At 54.2% G+C, this 21121-nt stretch overlaps 1 protein-coding gene across 4 annotated transcripts in view; it reads left to right on the forward strand.

Annotated features, from left to right (window-relative positions):
* Positions 1-21121, forward strand: part of KIF21B (kinesin family member 21B) — a 40766-nt gene that overhangs the window by 2810 nt on the left and 16835 nt on the right. For all 4 annotated transcript variants that reach the window (XM_011990572.1, XM_011990574.1, XM_011990573.1 and 1 more), the window contains exons 3-25: positions 1229-1378; positions 1481-1615; positions 1991-2158; positions 2469-2584; positions 3143-3338; positions 4571-4760; positions 6115-6178; positions 6291-6509; positions 6928-7009; positions 7423-7540; positions 8314-8505; positions 10523-10722; positions 14453-14560; positions 15111-15179; positions 15698-15930; positions 16124-16271; positions 16515-16709; positions 16804-16905; positions 17942-18107; positions 18317-18368; positions 18507-18564; positions 19648-19853; positions 19931-20005. In XM_011990572.1, coding sequence (XP_011845962.1) covers positions 1229-1378; positions 1481-1615; positions 1991-2158; positions 2469-2584; positions 3143-3338; positions 4571-4760; positions 6115-6178; positions 6291-6509; positions 6928-7009; positions 7423-7540; positions 8314-8505; positions 10523-10722; positions 14453-14560; positions 15111-15179; positions 15698-15930; positions 16124-16271; positions 16515-16709; positions 16804-16905; positions 17942-18107; positions 18317-18368; positions 18507-18564; positions 19648-19853; positions 19931-20005 — 3242 coding nt within the window. The remainder of the gene's footprint in view (positions 1-1228; positions 1379-1480; positions 1616-1990; positions 2159-2468; positions 2585-3142; positions 3339-4570; positions 4761-6114; positions 6179-6290; positions 6510-6927; positions 7010-7422; positions 7541-8313; positions 8506-10522; positions 10723-14452; positions 14561-15110; positions 15180-15697; positions 15931-16123; positions 16272-16514; positions 16710-16803; positions 16906-17941; positions 18108-18316; positions 18369-18506; positions 18565-19647; positions 19854-19930; positions 20006-21121) is intronic.

Below are 21121 nucleotides of genomic sequence, written 5' to 3' on the forward strand. Positions count from 1 at the left end.
GTGTCTGTGTGTGTGTATCTGTGTGTGTGTGTATCTGTGTGTGTGTGTCTCTGCGTCTGTCTGTGTGTGTCTGTGTGTCTCTGTGTCTGCATCTGTGTATCTCTGTGTCTGTTTGTGGGTGTCTGTGTATGTGTGTCTGTGTTCATGTCCATGTCTGTGTCTTGCTGCTTGTGTATCTCAATAAGCTTCTCTCTCACATCTCTTTGTTTTCCTCCCTTCCCTGTCCTGTTGCCATGGAGAAGCCCAGAAAGGCAGGTTCCTAGAAAATCAGTTCCATAGGGTGAACCACAAGATGTCAAATGATAGAGTGTGTCTACCCCAACACATACAGACAGACGTAGGCCCCCATCTGCGCCATCCTTTCTATCTCCTCTTCCCCATTCATGTGGAGTATTTTTGTCCTTTTAGGGCTGTCAGAGCCCCAGATGTCAGAGGGCTGCAGTCTCCCCCTTAGTCCCACAGCATTTTCTTGGCTGCTGCCCTAGCTGCCCCCATCCCTTATTCCACTCCCCAGCCCTAGCTCCCTGCCTGCTGAACATCCCAGATCTTCAGCAGATGACACATTCCCCGCCAGCAGTTCCAAACACAGGAATCTTCTTGGCTGAGACCACCTGAAATGGGGTGACTGCTCCTGGCCAGGCCCCCTCCCCACGATGGTCTCACCAGGCCCTCTCCAGGACACTGGGCCACAGTGGTGTGCTCTCCATGCCCACCTGCTGGCAAGCATAGGGCAAGGCACACAGGTGTGTTCCTCCCCTTTGAGAGCTTGTCATCACATCAGAGACAGTCAGGGCCAGGGCATGGCTCCCCTGGTCTCCACTGAGCTCTGTCTCTGCCCTCCCTCATCTGGAATCACATCCCCATCTACTCTTTCCCAGACCAGGAATACAACAGGATCTGCTCAAATTGTGGCCACATCTTCCTCATCTCCTACATCTGGGACCCGTATGCCTTTGTCCTCTTTTGGTCCTTAGCCCCTGCTATGACCAAGCTGCTGGCTGCTGGTTCCTTGAGGATGAGGAACAGTGTGCAGCCTCCAGCTAGTTCTGCCCAGGGCCCAGCTGCCTCCTGCCCGTGTCCTGCAGAAAGGCTATGGGATTCAGAATCCAGAGGGGACCCACAGCCTCAGTTTCCACATCTGTAAAACAGAGATGGTTTATAGGCATGTGGCAGTCACCTAGGGCCCCACTGCATGCCCTATGAATTCAGCTGTTTCCTTCCTGCACAGCTCTACAATGAGGAGATCCTTGACCTGTTTGACAGCACCCGTGACCCTGACGCCCGCCACCGCAGGTCCAACATCAAGATCCATGAGGACGCAAACGGTGGCATCTACACCACCGGCGTCACTTCTCGCCTCATCCACTCCCAGGAGGAGGTGAGCATCTGCTGGAGGTCTGGAGCAGGCCCAGGGCATCCTGAAAGGGCAGGGGCTGGCACCACAGTAATCCCAAGCCCTCACTTCTGCTTCTGTTTTCAGCTGATCCAGTGCCTGAAGCAGGGGGCCTTGTCCCGCACCACAGCCAGCACCCAGATGAACGTGCAGAGCTCACGCTCCCATGCCATCTTTACCATCCACCTGTGCCAGATGCGCATGTGCACCCAGCCCGACCTGGTGAGGAGCCTGCAGGGGGCCCAGGAGCCAACTTGCTACAGGGGTATCCCAGGAAGGGCAAGATGAGGGGCCACAGATTCAGAGACAGCAAACCAGATTGAGGCTGGCCTCTGCCATTTGTTGACTTTTATATTTTTCTTGAGCCTCAGTTGCCCGATTTGTAAAATCGGTTAATGATCTCTCAATCATGGTGTTGTGAGGATTAAATGGAAATCAGGCTTGAGCAAGTACTCTACACGTTGTCAGATGCTCTGCATGTGCGAAGGGCAAGGTATTTGGCCGTCCGCCCTGCCTCTCCTGGACGGCAGTACTGTGAGCAGGGGAGCCAGTGAGGTAGGCGAGGGCTGGGTGAGTCAGAGCTGACTTCTGTTGCAGGTGAATGAGGCGGTGACTGGGCTTCCTGATGGTACACCTCCCTCGAATGAGTATGAGACACTCACCGCTAAGTTTCACTTTGTGGACCTGGCCGGCTCAGAGCGGCTGAAGCGGACAGGGGCTACTGGCGAGCGGGCCAAGGAGGGCATCTCCATCAATTGTGGCCTGGTAGGCACCTGGCGGGTCATCAGCCCCAGCACCCACACAGCTCAGTCTCAGACCCCTCCAAGGCCCTGCAGTCCCACGCCTGCTGAGTCCTCCTTGGACATCTTGCCAGTTAGCCCTTCACTCTCAGGCCTCAGCCCTGCCCCCAAGTTCCCCGTTTCACCAGTTTATCCATCTGCCTATAAACCCACCCAGGGAGCAAAAGGGCTGCTGGGGCCAGAGAGGCAGGTACAGATGGTTTGGGGATTTTCTTGTCCCTCCCTACCCTTCTCTCCCTGAGTGACTCTTGAGTGCCAGGGTCTGTCTCCCACAGCTGGCCTTGGGCAATGTGATCAGCGCCTTAGGGGACCAGAGCAAGAAGGTGGTGCACGTCCCCTACAGGGACTCCAAGCTCACTCGGCTCCTCCAGGATTCGCTGGGGGGCAACAGGTATCTGGTGACCAACACCCAGGGAAGGGACAGGGGAGGCAGGGAGGTTCCTGGAAAATAGTGCCGTGTGGGTATGGCGCAAGCCTGCCCCAGGAGGAGAGGGCCTTCCCATCCTAGGCTGCAGGTTTAGGAGGTAGGAACCTTGAGGTGCTTTATGACCTTTAGGCAGCTATGGTCAGACTCAGTTTGCTTATCAGTAAAACAGGGAGAGACATTCTTGGGGAAGTCATATGACCCAGGCAAGATGATAGATGAGAAATGCTAGAAAATTCAGGGCTGTGACTCATCCTCATCACCAAGCAAAGGACTCTGGCAATTATGCATCACCACCTCCCCAGCCTTGGTAGCCACCTTTACTATGGTTACCTGCTGTTGCAGTGAAAACTCCTGGCCAAGTGGTCCAGATCCCCACATCCCAGGTTCTGTCCTGAATGCCCACATGCTTTGGGCATTAAGGTAGTGGGGGAAAGGGATGGGAGCAGGACCTCTGCCCTGAGGCAGTGCTTCTGGGGGCTGGCCGTGTCCCTCATCCTCACACCAGCCTTTCTGCACCCCCAGCCAGACCATCATGATCGCCTGTGTGAGCCCCTCAGACCGAGACTTCATGGAGACCCTCAACACCCTCAAATATGCCAATCGAGCCCGCAACATCAAGAACAAGGTGGTAGTGAACCAGGACAAGACCAGCCAGCAAATCAGCGCACTGCGGGCTGAGATTGCTCGGCTGCAGATGGAGCTGATGGAGTATAAGGCGGTGAGCATGCTTCTGGGCGTTGCCCAGCACCCCTGCTTGGAGCTGGTGCTCCATATGCACCCTCTGCCCTGCAGCCTCATCCTAACTTCCTCAGCATCCCTCCCACCTCCCTATCACCCACCATCCACTTTGGACATGACTATTGAGCATCAGTTGTGTGCCAGGCATGATGCTCACTGTTAGGGACTCACCCAGGTGAATCAAGCACAGTCGGAGCCCTCAAGATTTTAGAATACTAAGTCCAAGAAAGAAGGGCTCCCCGGCTTTTGTTGCATAGATCTTATGCACAGGGCAGACACTCTCCAGGGTGTTTTCATGTCTGCCGAATGTGTTGTGTTGGAACAGATAAGACTGCTAGACTGGCACAGAATCACTGATAGAGGGGCCCACAGGAGTATCCAGTGTGCTGCAGAGGGGCAGAGGAGAGAGTTGGCCTTACTTGCTTGGATGGTCAGAGAGGACCCATGGAAAAAGGGGTCTTTTATATGGATTTTGAAGAATGAATGAGGTAACAGCAAAATGAGATGGGGCAGCCATTCTAGGTAAAGAACAAGCCATGCACAAAGGAACAGAGTGGGAAAAAATGGGTCCTTTGGGGGAAATGTCTAATTCTATGTGACTGAGACAGAAGTCACCAATTGGTAGCCCATGGCCTGAATCTGGCACACAGATGAGTTTTGGTTTGGCTTGCACTTGTTTTAAAAGAATACAGCTTAGTTGTCAACCTTTCTGAAAGTCAGGGAGTTTCAGTTTTGCTAAAAATTTTAAAGATCTAACAACTTATGGTACTAAGTTGACTGGAGAGGATAGGGACTGCCCCTTTTAGACTAAGTCTGGGACTCTCTTAGCTCCAGTCTCTACCACTCCCTATTGTCTTACAACCAACCTGACTCATTTATGCCAAATGCCTGGCAGAGAGGGTTTTGATCCTTGGACTTGAGTTTATGGAGATATGAAAATACACTGTGGAAAGTTAGGTCAAGTAAGATTGTGAGAGGCCTTGAGTGGCTGGTTACAAAATTTGGACTTTTTATTGTCAAGGAGAACTGTGTAAGATTTTTGCGCGTTGGGGACGAGCAGCTGTGTTTTAGGAAACCTGGGGCAGGGAAGACTGGTGATGCTGCCATATACAGGGGAAGGCCAGGGCACTGGCAGAGGGAGGGGCACCATCAACCCCTTCCCCCACCTGTGAGCTGTGCCGCCTGACTGCTCCCCTTTGCCCCTGCTCCCAGGGCAAGCGAGTGATAGGAGAGGATGGCGCTGAGGGCTATAGCGACCTGTTCCGGGAGAATGCCATGCTACAGAAGGAGAATGCGGCCCTGCGGCTGCGGGTGAAAGCCATGCAGGAGGCCATCGACGCCATCAATAACCGCGTCACCCAGCTCATGAGCCAGGAGGCCAACCTGCTGCTAGCCAAGGCTGGTGAGTTGGGCCGTGCCAGGTCATGTCAGAGCACCAACAGGCTAGGAACCCCTCTCTCCACACCCACCCCAGAGTATCAGGTAGACTAAGCCAGCCAGTCAATTCACAGTTCAACTCATTTATGCATTTTTTTTCACTTGATTTTAAAACATTTTTGTATGGCACAAGCAATACATGAACACATCCTTCTTGTTCAACATGCAAACAATACATCACTATATGAAGCGAAAGATTAAAATCACCTGTCCCTGAACCCTCCACCCCAAGCCCTCTCTACTTCTCAGAAGGAACCTCTGTGAGCAGCTTGGTGTGTATTTTCCCACGCCTTTGTCAGTATTTGTTTCAAGTACGAATGTGTATTCATATACATTCTTAAACGTGTGTATGATATAGACTACTTTTTCTATGTATGAGATTATATATATTGCTCTAAGACTTCCCTTTTTCATTTAGCATTATGTTTTATAAATCTTTCCATATTAAACCTACTTCTGGTTCACGCCTATAATCCCAGCACTTTGGGAGGCCAAGGCAGGAAAATCTCTTGAGCCCAGGAGTTTGAGACCAGCCTGGGCAACATAGGGACACCTAGTCTCTACAAAAAATACAAAAATTAGCCAGATGTGGTGGCACATGCCTGTAGTTCATGTTACTTGGGAGGCTGAGATGGAAGGATTGACTGAGCCCAGGAGGTTGAGGCTACAATCAGCTGTGACTCTAGCCTGGGCGACAGAGCAAGACCTTGGCTCTAACCAAAAAATAAAAATTTTAAAAAATCTACTTCTCTTAATCTTCTGCCATGGTGTCCCATATGTAGCAATGATGAATAAATTTATTACAATAGCCTTCTAGTGATGGGGATTTAGGTCAACAGTGCTTGTATACCTCTGTGCAATGTATTTTTTTCTATAGATTTCTTTTTGGAAAAGGCCCATATGAGCTACCCTATTCGAGAAACAGATATAAGAGCAGTAGTATCAGCGGTGAAGACCCTCGCTGCTATTTATCTTTTTTTTTTTTTTTTTCTGAGACGGAGTGTTGCTCTTGTTGCCCAGGCTGGAGTGCAATGGTGTGATCTTGGCTCACCGCAATGTCCACCTCCCGGGTTCAAGTGATTCTGCTGCCTCAACGTCTCGAGTAGCTGGGCTTAGCAGCATGTACCACCATGCTCGGCTAATTTTGTATTTTTAGTAGAGACGGGGTTTCTCCATGTTGGTCAGGCTGGTCTCAAACTCCTGGCCTCAGGTGATCCGCCCGCCTTGGCCTCCCAAAGTGTTGGGATTATAGGCCTGAGCCACCGCGCCGGCCTATTTATCCTCTTCATCGCACCCTCCTTCCCACCTTCCCATTCCAGGCGATGGCAATGAGGCCATTGGCGCACTGATCCAGAACTACATCCGGGAGATCGAAGAGCTGCGGTGAGTGAGTGAGCCCCGCCCCGGCAGGTGTGCACGGGATGGGGGCCTCGGCCAGGTGACGCCAAGTGGGTGGCAGCTCACTCGGCCCCGCCCACTCGCTCTTCCCCCGCAGGACAAAGCTCCTGGAGAGTGAAGCCATGAACGAGTCCCTGCGCCGCAGCCTCTCACGGGCCTCGGCTAGGAGCCCCTACTCCCTGGGTGCCTCTCCAGCCGCCCCGGCCTTCGGGGGCAGCCCAGCCACCTCCATGGAGGATGCCTCGGAGGTGATCCGTAGGGCCAAGCAGGACCTGGAGCGGCTAAAGAAGAAGGAGGTCAGGCAGCGCAGGAAGAGGTGAGTGGAGTGTCGTCCCCGCCCACGAGAGCCCTCAGATCGCCCCAGTGGACCCTGCCCGTCCGCCAGGAGGACTGCTGCCCACCAGCTGTTTAGGAGGGAACCTCCACGTCCCCAGCCCCAGGGGCTGCCTCAGTATTGCTTGGGAATTCGTGGCGCAGCCTTTTGGGCAACCTCCCTCCCCCACGTTCTCCCGCCATATGCTTTCCCCCAAGGAGAGGGAGGACTGAGCTGAGCCAAGGTCAGTCAGCTCTGGGTGGCCCTAGGGAAGAGCAGCGGGGCTCTCTGCAGAGTAGGAGCCAGCGTTTTCCCCGCCCTCTGGTGAGAGGCCTCCTGTCCTGCCGCTGCCGCCACCCTGCCTGTGTGCTCAAGGCAGGGGCGGCCTTCCTAATCCAGCCTCCCTGTCCTCCCTAAGCAGCCCTGAGAAGGAAGCCTTCAAAAAGAGGGCAAAACTCCAACAGGAGAACAGTGAGGAGACGGATGAGAACGAGGCCGAGGAGGTGAGGAGCACGGCCTGTCCCACCTCACCACATGCGTGCCCTGTGTCCCTGCTGGGGTTGGGGGGCCCCATCGCATCCTTGTATAGAGTGAGGGAGGCGGTTGGGTCTGCATCCAGTTGATCCTTGTATTTCCTTATATCTCTGACTGGTTACCATGGTGATCTCCATCCCCTAGGCCCCCACCTCATCCCAAATGGATGATGCAGGTGGGGAGGCCCTCCCAGAGGGGTTCTGCGGGGACGCTGGGGGAGGCGGCGCTCTTCCAGGGGTGGGGGGTGGGCTGGGGGGCTCAGCTGTGGCCTGCCCCAATCCCCACCCTCCTGACACACCTGAGGCATTGTGTCGGGACGCACCTCTGCTTCTGGGCTCCCCTCTCTGAGGCCAGGCCCACCCCAATGGTGCCTGGTGCCCAGGAGGAGGAAGAGCGAGACGAGAGTGGCTGTGAGGAGGAAGAAGGGCGAGAGGATGAAGATGAGGACTCGGGCAGTGAAGAGAGCCTGGTGGACTCAGACTCAGACCCCGAGGAGAAGGGTGCGTGGGCCTGGGCTGTGGGCTGTGGAGGATGCAATGCCTGACTGCCAGTGCCCAAGGGTGGGATTGGGCCCTGCTCAAAGATTATGATGTCCAGGCCCCAGCACTCCCAGACATGAACCCAATGACAACAGCATCATGATGGGAATGACAGCGAATACTTCCTGGTCGTTCATTAGGTGCCAGGCACTGTACTTACCTTAACCCTTTGAGCAGCTGGGTTCTTTCAGTCTTCACTGCAACTGTATGCATAGGTGTTGTGAGCTTCCCTATATTACCACAGAGGAACAAGCTCACATGGGTTTAGTGACCTTTCCCAGTGTGGTCCTTGCAGAGCAAACGTGAACGTAGGCCTGACTGGTGCCAAAGCCCTCTCCTCTAAATGGAGATGCCTGCCCTTTCAGCCCTGCCTGCTGCCAGCCCTGGCCCTAGCCCTGTAAGGTGCTCTCAGCCATCTCACCCTCCTCCACCAAGCTGGTCCCACGTCATCTGGAACAGGTGGATGCTGGCCTCAGGAATGGCTGGGCTGGGAAGGACGTGTAGATCCCCCCTGCCAGCTCCTGAGTGCCACCTTGCCTTTCTGGAGCCGCTTTTTAAATGTGTTGTTCCTTCTGGTCGCATTCTACCTGCATTGGGATTTATCCTTTTGCTCTCTGGTCACTGATTGGTTGTGGTTGACCAAAAGAGGGTCCCAGCTCCCCAAGACTGGCACATCTGCTCCCCATTTTGCCCCTCACCCTAACGCTGGGCTGAGCCTCTCTGTGCCCCCATAGAGGTGAACTTCCAGGCAGACCTGGCCGACCTGACTTGTGAGATCGAAATCAAGCAGAAGCTGATCGACGAACTGGAGAACAGCCAGCGGCGGCTGCAGACGCTCAAGCACCAGTATGAGGAAAAGCTGATTCTGCTGCAGAACAAGATCCGAGACACACAGCTGGAGCGCGACCGCGTGCTGCAGAACCTCAGTGAGGCCAGCGCCACGCCCCCCCACCCCATCCGGACCCTCCCTTTCCCCTGAGCCCCTCCTCTGTCAAAAGCAGCTGGCGTGTTGGGGTTATCCTGGCCTTCTAGGCAAGGGACTTCCCAACCTTTGACTTTGGCCCTTTGACCCACAGTTAAAGGTTCTTACGTCTAACCCTAGTTCCTATGAAACATTCTAAATTGATTTGTTGTTGTTGTTGTCGTTATTGTTGTTATCGTTGTTTGCTATCATGTCACGTATTAGAATTCTTTATATACCTAGGCACACGAACATGACATTCCCAGCCTTTCCTCCTGCAGTCAGTTCCTTGGGTCTTTTCCTTTGGACCTGTTTGTAAACGTTCTTGCAGTCTATCTTCATTATGCTGCTCTTCAGCCCATTCATTCCATTTTTTATTTATTCGTTCATTGATGTGCTTATTCAGCAAACACATGTTGAATATGTCTTATAGAGCAGACATTGTCCTAGTGCTAGACATATTGGAGTGGGCAAAATCCCTGCTCTCGTGCAGCGTACATTCTAGTGGGGAAAGACAGACATAAAAGAAAGAACAGAATCTGTAGGGTGTCAGATGGTCATAAGTATAGCCAGGAAGGGGAACAGGAACTGCTGAAGAGTGAGTTGGAGTTTTGTTTTGTTTTTTGTTTTTTTTTTTTTTTGAGACAGAATCTCGTTCTGTCACCCAGGCTGGAGTGCAGTGGCGTGATCTTGGCTCACTGCAACCTCTGCCTCCCGGGTTCAAACGATTCTCCTGCCTCAGCCTCCCAAGTAGCTGGGACTACAGGCACCCACCACCATGCCCAGCTAATTTTTGTATTTTTAGTAGAAACAGGGTTTCACTATATTGACCTGGCTGGTCTTGAACTCCTGACCTTGTGATCTGCCTGTGTCAGCCTCCCAAAGTGCTGGGATTACAGGCGTGAGCCACTCCACCTGGCCGAATTGGAGTTTTTTAAAGGATGGTCGTGAAGACTTTACTGAGCAAAGACTCGAAGGAGGTGATAGTGCTAGAGCAGCACCAACCAGGGGAAGAGCGTCCCAGGCAGAGGGAACAGGAGATGCCAAGGCCATAAGGCTGCCATGTGCCTGACATTTTGGTAGAATGATGAGGGGACCAGGATGGCTAGAGCACAGTGAGAGGGGACAGGTTGGAGAAGAAATGTCATTATAAAGAGGTTGCCTTATACTCTGAGGAGACGGGATGTGTGGCGTTTCAAGAGAGCTACATGATACCAAATTTAAAAGCATTTTTAAAAGACTACTTTGGCTGCTGCATGGGGGAGTGAAAGTGGAAACTGGAGACCACTTAGGAAACTGTTCTACTAAAGATCCCAGGAGAGGTGGCTTAGGAGGTAGTGAGAAGTCAGATTCTGGATATATTTTGCAGGCTGAGCCAGAAGACTTTGATTGCTGGGAGGTGGATGTGAGGGAGAGGGGAGCCAAGGATGCCTCAGGGTGTGAGCTTCTGGAAGGAGCATGATGCTGTGTACTGAGATGGGAGAGGGGTAGGAATGAGGAGTTGGGTTTTGTACCTGTTAAGTTGGAGATGTCTGTTGGTGGTTCTGGTAGGAGAGGCCAAGAGTGGAGAATCAGCTTATTCCTTCTGCCCTGGCCCACACCATTCTGTCTTCTCTTGCTAACTCTTCCCCTTCCCACGGGCCCCAGCTCTTTCCTCCAACACTGGATCATGGGTCAGAACCCAGCCAGCATGAGTGAGCTACAGGACCCTCATGGGAAGCTGGGGACCAGGGCTTCAGAGATCCAAGATGAAAACACCTCTGCCCATTTCAATAGGATGTCAGAGCAGGAAGGGGCCTTGGGCATCGACTAGTCTTAATCCCTCATTCAAATGATGCAATAGGCTCAGAGAGGGGTATGAGTTGCCCGAGGTCATACAATGGGACTGGAACAGAGGCTTCCTGTGTTCCCCCTTGATGACCCTATATTTAGTGGGAGCCCTTAGGGACTCAGCACCAACAGCTGCTGCTTGTTGCTCTCAGGCACCATGGAGTGCTACACGGAGGAGAAGGCCAACAAGATCAAGGCAGACTATGAGAAGAGGCTGCGGGAGATGAACCGGGACCTGCAGAAGCTGCAGGCCGCCCAGAAGGAGCACGCCCGGCTGCTCAAGAACCAGTCGCGCTATGAGAGGGAGCTGAAGAAGCTACAGGCTGAGGTGGCTGAGATGAAGAAGGCCAAGGTAGGGGTCGAGGGTGTGAGGAGTGGGACCTGGAGTGCATGTGACATCTTCTTAGAATCCACTCACCATGGTAAAAATAATAAGTGCCGTCAAGTGTGGATTCTCTTGTCCATACACAGCATTACCTAGTTTGACCCTGTCTTGACCCTTGTCACGGTCCTCTTAGCTAAGTGCATCATCCAAGGCGAAACAACCTGCCCCAGTAGTGGGGCTAGTGTGCAGGGATGCTGGGGTGCACAGGGTCGTGTTCAGGGCAGGTGAGGATTTCAGGGGACCCCACTCGGTGCTGCCTTCTATTGGGGAGGCCGCAGCACACTTGCTTCGGGTCTGCACAAAGCGCACAGGAGGCCTCTCATTTGGTGCGACCTGGCTCTGAATGATGATAGTAACAGTTGTCATCATTTGAACATTTACTATGACCAGGCTCCAAACTAGTCATCTCACATGCATGATCACATTTAGTCCTTAGAAGAACCTCATGAAAGAAGTCTATTATTATTCTTTTATATATGAGAAAGTGAGGCTCAGAGAAGTTAATTCCAGCTTCCAAGAGGTAGCACTGGGATTTGAACTCAGTTCTCTGGCTCCCAAGCCACTGTGTGTTCCGGGTGGCACAACGCCTCCCTTTTCTACTTTGCCACCACTCAGAGTGCTCTAGTCTCTGGGACCTGGGGTCTGCCCCTGCTCTTCTGACTTCGGGGCTCAGGCTTGTGTTTCCGGTGTCTGGTGTGTTCTGGCTCTCGCCTGGGGCTCAGCAGATCCATGCTCCTTTTCAGTCCTCGCTCCCTCTGGGCCTTCCAAGCCCTACATTCCTGTCTGCTCTGACCCTCAGCCCTCAGTAGAGCCCAGATCCCCACAGCCCTGGGCTAAGCCCTGGGCATGGGTGGCAGCCCCAGCAAGCTGTGAAGGGCTGGCCTTGGGGACAGAGATGTAGGGAAGGGGAGCTCCCCGGTGCTTGAGGCTGATGGGGCATCTAGGAGTCATCGGTAGCTACACCCTCCCGGCCGACTCAGTATGCAGAGGAGAGAGGCAATGCAGTGGTGGCTGATGTAGATTCTGAGAAGAGGTGGACCCATAGCTGTCATTGAGGCCCAGCCACCTCACCTGGGCAGGCTCTGTTCCCAAGCCTGGGCTGCAGGTCTGGAGGCTTCATCAGCCTGACCAGAGTGGAGAAGTCCCCGCCTTGCTGTGCTCATACCTGCATGGCCTGGGCTAGCCCCAAGGAGCCCCCATTTGCACCATCTCCTTCAGTGTGTTCACCCTGTGGTGTGTTGAGACTCAAGTGTGGACTCAAGTACCCAGATCACCCAAGGGCCCCAGGCACCTGCTAATGGTTTAGAGGGAGGGACTGGTGGGCCTTCATTATCTCAGGTAGAACAGCACTCCCACCAGGGGCCTGCACATTCTGCAGCAGCTTCTGGAGCACTTCTGCGGTGCGCTTATGTGCGTCCCTACTCTGTCTCCCTGGGGGTTCCCGGCTGGTGCCTCTGCAGGATACCCCATCCTGTCCTGGCCAGCTCACGTCTCAGCTGCAGAGGCCCTGGAGAGCCTCATGAGGGAAGATGCTTATATGGCTCTGAAGCCGGGCAAATAATATAACGCCAAGATGCATCTGACAGAAGGCTCATGTGTAGACCTGTGTTTCAGTCTCTGGATTGCTGAGCTCCTTCAGCCACGTGCCCGGTTCTGTCCACATTGACCGTGCTCTTATGAACCCAGAGCTAGAACCTGAGAGGAACACCCTTGGGTCATCCCAGGAGGGGCCCAGGCTTTCTGTTGGAGGGACAGAGGGTGCAGCAGCCAAGGATTCAAACCAGACACTGTGAGAGCCAGTGCCCCAGAATCCTCCCATGGCTGTTCAGCTACAGGGCCCCAGCGATTCACAGAATGGAACTGGGGTGGAGCTTGCAGCCACAGCGTCTCTCAGAGAGAGGCCACAATGCCTTCTACCTTAAACCTGTGGAGTGAAGCTAGTCTCGGGTACCATGGCCTGTTTCTGCTTGTCGTGTGCCTCGAATGTGCTCACCTGTTCTGAGACCTTTGCCTCTGTGGTAGCCACCATGGAGTTTGGCCACACATGCAAAGTCAGCTGGATGGGTCTTTGACCAGGAAGACATAGCACCTCCCCAGGAATCCTTAAGCTCCTGACCCCAGAAGATACCTGACACCTTGGGTTTGCACACAGCTCCTGGGATGCTGGAGTTTTCAGGTCCACTTTTAGCCAAGGGTCTGACTTGTTCTTCTAGTCCTTTGGGAGAACACTCATTCTGGACCCCACAGCCCCAACAGCAAGCAATCCCTCCTATTCTCTGCAGATTCACCCCAACAGAGCCTGCCTGTCCTCCCACCCTCCCAGAGAGAAGCTGACCCTGCTGGCCATTAACCCACTCCCTCATGCCATTTCCTTCTTCTTTCTCTCTCTTTTGTTTTGTTTTGTTTTAAAGGCAGAGTCTTGCTCTGTTGCCTGGGCTGGAGTGCAGTGGCGCTAACACAGCTCATTGCAGCCTCAATCTCCTGGGCTTAAGCAATCCTCCTACCTCAGCCTCCTGAGTAGCTGGGACTATGGGCACACACTACCATACCAGGCTGGTTTTTGTATTATTTTTGGTGGAGACAGAGTCTCACTATGTTGCCCAGACTGATCTTGAACTCCTAGAATCAAGCATTCCTTCCACCTTAGCCTCCAAAGTGCTAGTGCTGGGATTACAGGTGTGAGCCACCGCGCTCGGCCTGTTTCCTTTCTTGACTGTTCTGAGGGCAGGGCAGATTGATGACATTCCTGGTGATGTCCGAGGCTTCAGTGGCAGAGGAAGGATCAACTGTCATGTATTTCTCATGCCCCTGTCACTTGGAAGGTGTCCAAAACCCTGTGTACATTACACTTGTATGTTCTGGGCACCAGGAATAGGGAGGCAGATGCCACAGGGTCCCAGGTCAGTGGCCTCCCAGCACATAGAGTTGCGTCCGGCCACACTAATGCTGCTCTCTGTGCCTTTGGCTACATTTCCAACAACTCTGGGGTCCAGGTTCTCTGTGCTTGGTCCCTAGCTTTGCTGACTTACCATGGAGCCATCCCTGGGGCTGCAGGAAAAGCCGACTGGAAGGCAATGATTTGTTTTCGGAATAGGCCATCTATTACTAGTTTTATGACTTTAAGTCCTTTTGTCTCTCTGAGGCTCATTTCCTTGTTTATAAAACAGGAACGATAACGTCTCTCTCATGATTGTCATGAGGAGGGTGCCTGGCATATAGCCGGATCTCAGTAAATAATGGTGGTTTTTACTGCTGTCACCATGAGCCTGGCCATGAGGGCCCTGACCTTCACCTCAGCCCTGTCTGCAGCTCAGCCTTCAGTAGGGAAGAGGATTAGCTGCCTCCAGCAACCCAGACTGTTTCTGGAATGGCCACAGGACAGTGGCTGTGGGTGAGGGCCACCAGGGGCTGTGGCATTCCAAGCAGCGAGGGCCACAGTTGGGCCCTGCGGAGTGGGGCACCTGCACTGCTGGGCTGGCTGTGAGGCCACTCCTTTTGGCAGGTTGCCCAGATGGCTTCAGCTCCTATGGAGGAGTGGGAGGTAGAACCCCTCACTTCAGACCCCGAGGCCCTAAGCCAGGGTTGCCTGGCTCGCCACTGTCCCTGCTCCATGCCCTCAGAGCTGGCCCCTCCCTGGAGAGTGTGGGCCACCTGCCTCCCAGTCCTGTCTCACCACCATCACCTCTGCCCATCCCAGGTGGCCCTGATGAAGCAGATGCGTGAGGAGCAGCAGCGGCGGCGGCTAGTGGAGACCAAGAGGAACCGGGAGATCGCACAGCTCAAGAAGGAGCAGCGACGACAGGAGGTGAGGGGTGGCCCTTGAGCCTCCAAGGAGCCTTTGGCCCTAGCCAGCCTCCTGGTGCACCTGGCTGCCCCTCCTGACCAAGCAGGCCTTAATCTCCACTGTCCTAAGTGGTAGTGGTCGTGCTTGGAGGACAGTGCAGCTTGTCAGAGAAAGATGAGACCCTGTGGCTTCTGGTCCAGCCCCCACATTTGGTTAAGAGGAGGGACTTGAGCCCTGGAGAGGGGAAAGAACTTGCTCAAGGTGACCAGCAAGCCGGAAGTGTGCAGCTTCAGGCCCTGCAGAGAAGTCCCAGTAGGGCTGAGCCCTCTGCTCCAGGATTCTTCCTCATTGGAGGGAAGAAGAGGCTAAGGAAATTGCCCTTGTGGAGAAAGCAGACTTCACTGCAACCTCTGGGGAGGGGAGCTCAACTCTGGGTCCCACTTTATCAAGAGTTTGGCTGCATGAGAATCACCCTGAAGCCCAGGCTTTCAACTACAGAGCTAGCCAGCCTATGCACAGAGAGGGCTGAGGTGTCTGAGTGTGGAGCCCAGCCCTCTTCTGTCTCCCACAGTTTCAGATCCGAGCTCTGGAGTCCCAGAAGAGGCAGCAGGAGATGGTCCTGAGGAGGAAGACCCAGGAGGTGAGCTCACTGGAGGCGCTGACGAGGCCTTGGCCCTGCTGCACATGTGTGCATGCAAGTGTGCGTGCGTGCGTTGCTTGCCTTCTCTTTTGGACCTCCAACTTCCTCGTGGTGGAATAAAGAAAGCATTTCCCAGTTCTGCCAGAGCTGGCAGGGAGGGGAAGCAAGCCCTGCTTATGGCCCTGGCTCTCCCTACTTCCATTCAGCAAGTGTAGTTGGTGTCCAAATTGTGTCCAACCTATTAGAAGGGCCTTTCTCAACAAGAGCTCAGGCTGCAGGGCAGACTGCAGGCCTATTCCCAGATGCCTGAGCTGTGCATTAAAAAAAAAAGAAGGTGACAGCTTCTTTTGTGTTCACGTCACATCAAACAGAGATCCCTTGGCCCTTTTGCAGCCCAAGCCCAGTCCAGCACAGAGCAGCCTCTGTGTTCCTGCTGCCTGGCACCCCAACCTGGGCCCTTCTGTGTGGCTCCAGGCCACCCAGCTCACCGGCTCCCTCTTTTCTCCCTGCTGCCCCAGGTTTCTGCACTGAGGCGCCTGGCCAAGCCCATGTCTGAGCGGGTGGCAGGGCGGGCAGGACTAAAGCCACCCATGCTGGACTCTGGGGCCGAGGTGTCGGCCAGCACTACCTCATCTGAGGCTGAATCAGGGGCCCGCTCTGTCTCCAGCATCGTGCGCCAGTGGAACCGCAAAATCAACCACTTCTTGGGGGACCACCCTGCGCCCACTGTCAATGGCACCCGGCCTGCCCGGTAAGGTGGACTGGCAGTCCTCTGGCCTGGTGGGCAGAGGGGGTGGGAATATGGGGCAGGACCAGGGTGAGGAAGAGGGAAGCTCTTGGGAGTGCTCTGGGTCCCCGTGGCTGTCAGCTCCAGGTAGGGGGTTCAGTGGAGCTGTAGAGGTTAAAAGGAGTCCCATCCAATCCCCTTTGCCTATGTCTCCTAGAAAGAAGTTCCAGAAGAAGGGGGCCAGCCAGAGCTTCAGTAAGGCAGCAAGGCTCAAGTGGCAGTCCCTGGAGCGACGGATCATCGACATCGTCATGCAGAGAATGACCATTGTCAACCTGGAGGCTGACATGGAGCGACTCATCAAGGTGAACCCTGCCTCCCCCTTCTCTCCCATCCCACCCCTCTGCCTATCCTCTGTCACCTCCAACTTCTCTGGCTCTTCAAACCTTTCCCCGCCCCACCTCCCTCTGCTCCTTGTGCCTGCTCTGGAATCCCGAGGTGCTGGGGGGACCTCACAGGCCAGCCTGTGGTGGGAGCTATGGGCAGGGCTAGGCAGCTACCTGAGGCCTCTCCTTCATCACAATCACCGCCCTCCCCTCTGACCCCAGAAAAGGGAGGAGCTGTTCCTCCTGCAGGAGGCACTGCGGAAGAAGCGGGAGCGGCTGCAGGCTGAGAGCCCCGAGGAAGAGAAGGGGCTACAGGAGCTGGCCGAGGAGATCGAGGTGCTGGCAGCCAACATTGACTACATCAATGATAGCATCACCGACTGCCAGGCCACCATCGTGCAGCTAGAGGAGACCAAGGTATCTGCAAGGCTGGGCCTGGTGGGGCAGAGGCGGGAGAAGTGGGTGGCAGGGGCAGCCCCAGGCGACGGGGCTCTCTGCCTCCCGGTCCTAGGAGGAGCTGGACTCCACAGACACATCCGTGGTCATCAGCTCCTGCTCCCTGGCTGAAGCCCGCCTCCTGCTGGACAACTTCCTCAAGGCATCCATTGACAAGGTAAGCTGGGAGTGTACCTGGGCAGGGGTCTCTGTGGGCACAGATGCCTCTGTGATATACCCTAGTGTGAAGCCCAGGGGACTGGCTCCTCCTCACCTGCATCACTCACAGGCTAGGATAAGCCACCTAACCTCTGCACCTCCCATGCCACAGCCATAAAGCTGAGAGGATGACCGTACCAAGCTTATAGCTTGCTGTGTGACTTTAATGAGATGCTGTGTGTAAGGGATGTGGCCTGGCATCTGGCACACAGCAGGGCCTCTGTTAAAGTTGACCCTGGGTGTCTGGCCCAAGCCTATCCAAAGCAGTGCTGGGCTTGAGTCTGTTGGAGGTGGAGGGAGAAGTGTGTGTATGTGGGGATAGGGGAACGACAGACAGACCACATTCCACCCAGGAGGGTTTACACCAGAACATCAGGTGTCCCTTGACATTTCTTGGGCTCCTCTCCTCTCTCCTTGACAGAGGGCTAACCAGAGGATGTGCCTCCTTCTCTCCTGGGGCCTGTGGTCTCTGGGGACAGACCCTACATGGTGTGAATCTGTGTAACTCTGAAAGGAGACAAGAGACTCTGCTGACTGACCCCTGCCCCGGGCCCCACTGAGCTCCTCTCAGCTCTGCTTTGTGTCTGGGGACTTTGTGAGTTTGCTAGGGCTGCCATAACCAAGTACCAGACTGGGAGCCTCAAACAAGGGATTTATTTTCTCCCAGTTCTGGAGGGTAGGAAGTCCAAGGTCCAGGTGTTGGCAGGGCTGGTTTCTTCTGGGGCCTCTCTCCTTGGCTGTAGATGAATATGAGTTTTGGGAGGACGTAACCTGGCCCATAATAGGGTGTGTCCTAAGGTGACCGTCACTTAATGTGTGTATGTGGGAGCTAAGGGGGCTGGCGGCACTCTCAGGTCTGTGCTAGGTACAAGGGTGATGTTGGGAGCTGGAAGGGAGCCCTCCAAGGTGTCTTGAGGGATGCAGGTTGTGTGATATGGGGGACCCTCAACCCCAGGTCAGGAAGGGTAACTCCAGGCTTTGTTCCCTGCCCCCAGGGACTGCAAGTGGCACAAAAGGAAGCCCAGATCCGGCTGCTGGAGGGCCGACTGAGGCAGACAGATATGGCAGGCTCCTCCCAGAACCATCTGCTCCTGGACGCCCTGCGTGAGAAGGCCGAGGCTCACCCCGAGCTGCAGGCCCTCATCTACAATGTGCAGCAGGGTACGGGCAGGGGTGGGTGGAAGCTGCCAGCTCCTTGGCACTCCAGTGCTCTCGAACTCGGACCCCCAGGAGGCCCTCACCTCCCCCAGAACCACCCCTAACCCCCACCAGGAGCCCTGGTCTGATTCCAGTGGGTGAGATATAGGAGGGAGACCATCATCTTGGTTGAGGCTTCTCAACCCCTTTCCCTCCCTCCTGCCCTCCCACAGAGAACGGCTATGCCAGCACCGATGAGGAGATCTCAGAGTTCTCTGAGGGGAGGTGAGTTTGCAAGCTGGAGTGAGAGGCTGGCTCTCAGCATGTACCTGGGGCTGGTGGGAGGAGTTGCCATAGGTCCCAGGGCTGAGCCTGAATTTGGGGGCTCCTCAGGATCCTGAACTCTCTCTGCTTCTTCTTCAGCTTCTCCCAGTCATTCACCATGAAAGGGTCCACCAGCCATGATGATTTCAAGTTCAAGGTGAGCCCCGCTGGAAGTCAGGCAGTGGGTGCAGCAGGGCCAGCCTCCCCACAGCCTGTTCCCTGCTTACTGTCCCTCAGCCATAATACAATATTGTCCCCAGTTGGGAGGGAGGTGCCAAGAAAATTTAGCCTGGAATTGGGGGTTGTCCAGATAGGTAACCTGTTACAGCCCATGCCTTCTGAGGTGGGTGGAAGGTGGAAGAGTGACCGCTAGCCTCTGCTGCCACCCTGCTAGCAACAGCACCATAACTAGGGGCTCCGCTTTTCAAAAATATCCCCTTTCCCTCACCCATGATTCTACCTCATGCACTGAGTCAAAACCTACCTCTACATGTCTGGTTATCTTACGTGCACACAGTCAATTCCACCATATGAGAGTCAGTAATAAGGAAATTTACCTAATAGCGAGGGATCCGTTTCATTAGACTGAAGCAAGATGCAGGGTTTTTTAAGGAGACAAGGAGGGAAAAAGCTTCAGACTGGGAATAGCAAATTATGCATAGTTTTGAGGTAAACGGATTAGCTGGTGACCTGCAAAGAAGTCAGGCTGGGCATTCTGTGTTTACATAGTCCAACTAAGGGCAGTGAAACCATTTCAGTTGCTCTGGATTCTCCAGAAACCCTGAGAGTGTAGCTGTGGAACACAGGTGATGTCTGTCTGGGTCCTTCCATCAGGTCTTCTGCCTTAGGCCAAGACAGCATCATTTCTCTTGTTAGAATTTCCGGGAGGGCTAGGTGTAGTGGCTCATGCCTGTAATCCCAGCACTTTGGGAGTCTGAGGCAAGAGGATTTTGTGAGCCCAGGAGTTCAAGACCAGCCTGGACAACATGGCGAGACCCTATCTCTACAGAAAAAAAAATGTAAAAATTATCTGGGTATGGTGTCCGTGCCTGTAGTCTCAGCTGCTCAAGGAGGCTGCGGTAGGGGGATCACATGAGCCTAGGAAGTTGAGGCTGCCGTGAGCCAGGTTTGCACCACTGTCTCAAAAAAAAAAAAAAAAAAAACATAGAATTTCCCCTGGCTCCCCTTTATGTGCCATGCCATTTGGGCAAGTTGATCCACCCTGTTCTTCCTTTCCCAGAGTGAACCCAAGCTGTCTGCCCAAATGAAAGCTGTGTCGGCCGAGTGCCTGGGTCCCCCACTGGATATCTCCACCAAGAACATCACCAAGTCCCTGGCCTCCCTTGTTGAGATCAAAGAGGATGGAGTGGGCTTATCTGTCCGAGACCCCTATTACCGGGACAGGGTCTCGCGCACCGTCAGCCTGCCTACCCGGGGCAGCACTTTGTAAGGACAGGAACAGGAATGTGGGTTGGGGCAGGGGTGGAGATGGGTCTGGGCCTCACTGGACTCTTCTGTTCCAGCCCCAGGCAGTCTCGAGCCGCAGAGACGTCCCCGCTGACGAGAAGGAAGTCCTATGACCGAGGGCAGTCCATTAGGTGAGATCGTGTTCTAGAATCTGCTCCAGAGTCACCACCAGTCTAGTCCTTGGGTTCATGAGTGGCTGTGATGTTCTGCTCTGTTGATCATCTTGTGCACAGTATAACCTGGGCCAGCTTGACTGAGCCATTCAGCTTCACCCAATGGTCCCTTCCCCACCCTGTCAGGTGTGGACTCAAGAAATGGGCCAGGCGTGATGGCTCACACCTGTAATCCCAGCACTTTGGGAGGCAGAGATGGCCAGATCACTTGAGCCCAGGAGTTTGAGACCAGCCTGGCCAATATGGTGAAACATCATCTCTACTAAAAATATAAAAATTAGCCAGACATAGTGGTGCATGCCTGTAATCCCAGCTACTCGGGAGGCCGAGGCATGAGAATGGTTTGATCCTGGGAGGCAGAGGTTGCAGTGAGCTGAGATCATGCCACTGCACTGCTGCCTGGGTGACAGAGCGAGACTCTGTCTACAAAAAAAAAAGAAAAGAAAAAGAAAAAGAAATGTAATCTCTATAATGCACTTTAAAGTGAATAGCCGAGCCAGGTGCTGGAAACTGTTTGCTGATGTGCATCCAATACAAGTGGCTTTGTAGTGGCTGGAATTAGTTATTGCAGTGAGGTGCTTCAGCCCCTTTTCGTGACCATGGGTTCTGGGGAGCTTTCAGGTCTTTTTAAGGCCTTATCGTGTGAGAGGAGATTAGAAATTCAAAGGAAAGGCCAGATGCAGTGGCTTACGCCAGTAATCCTAGCACTTTGGGAGGCTGAGGCGGGTGGATTGCCTGAGCTCAGGAATTCAAGACCAGCCTGGGCAACACGGTGAAACCCAGTCTCTACTGAAATACAAAAAAATTGGCTGGGTGTGGCAGCATGCACCTGTAATCCCACTTACTTGGGAGGCTGAGGCAGGAGAATTGCATGAACCTGGGAGGCAGAGGTTGCAGTGAGCTGAGATCACGCCATTGCACTCCAGCCTGGGTGACAGTGCGAGACTCTGTCTCAGAAAAAAGAAAAGGAAGGAAAGAAGAAAAGAAGGGAGGAAGGAGGGGAGGAAAGGAGAGAGGGAGGGAGGGAAGAAGGGAGGAAGGAAGGAAGGAAGAAGGGGGGAGGGAAGGAGGAAG

Source organism: Mandrillus leucophaeus, unplaced genomic scaffold (assembly GCF_000951045.1).
Source record: "Mandrillus leucophaeus isolate KB7577 unplaced genomic scaffold, Mleu.le_1.0 Scaffold38, whole genome shotgun sequence".
In the NCBI taxonomy this organism is placed as follows: domain Eukaryota; kingdom Metazoa; phylum Chordata; class Mammalia; order Primates; family Cercopithecidae; genus Mandrillus; species Mandrillus leucophaeus.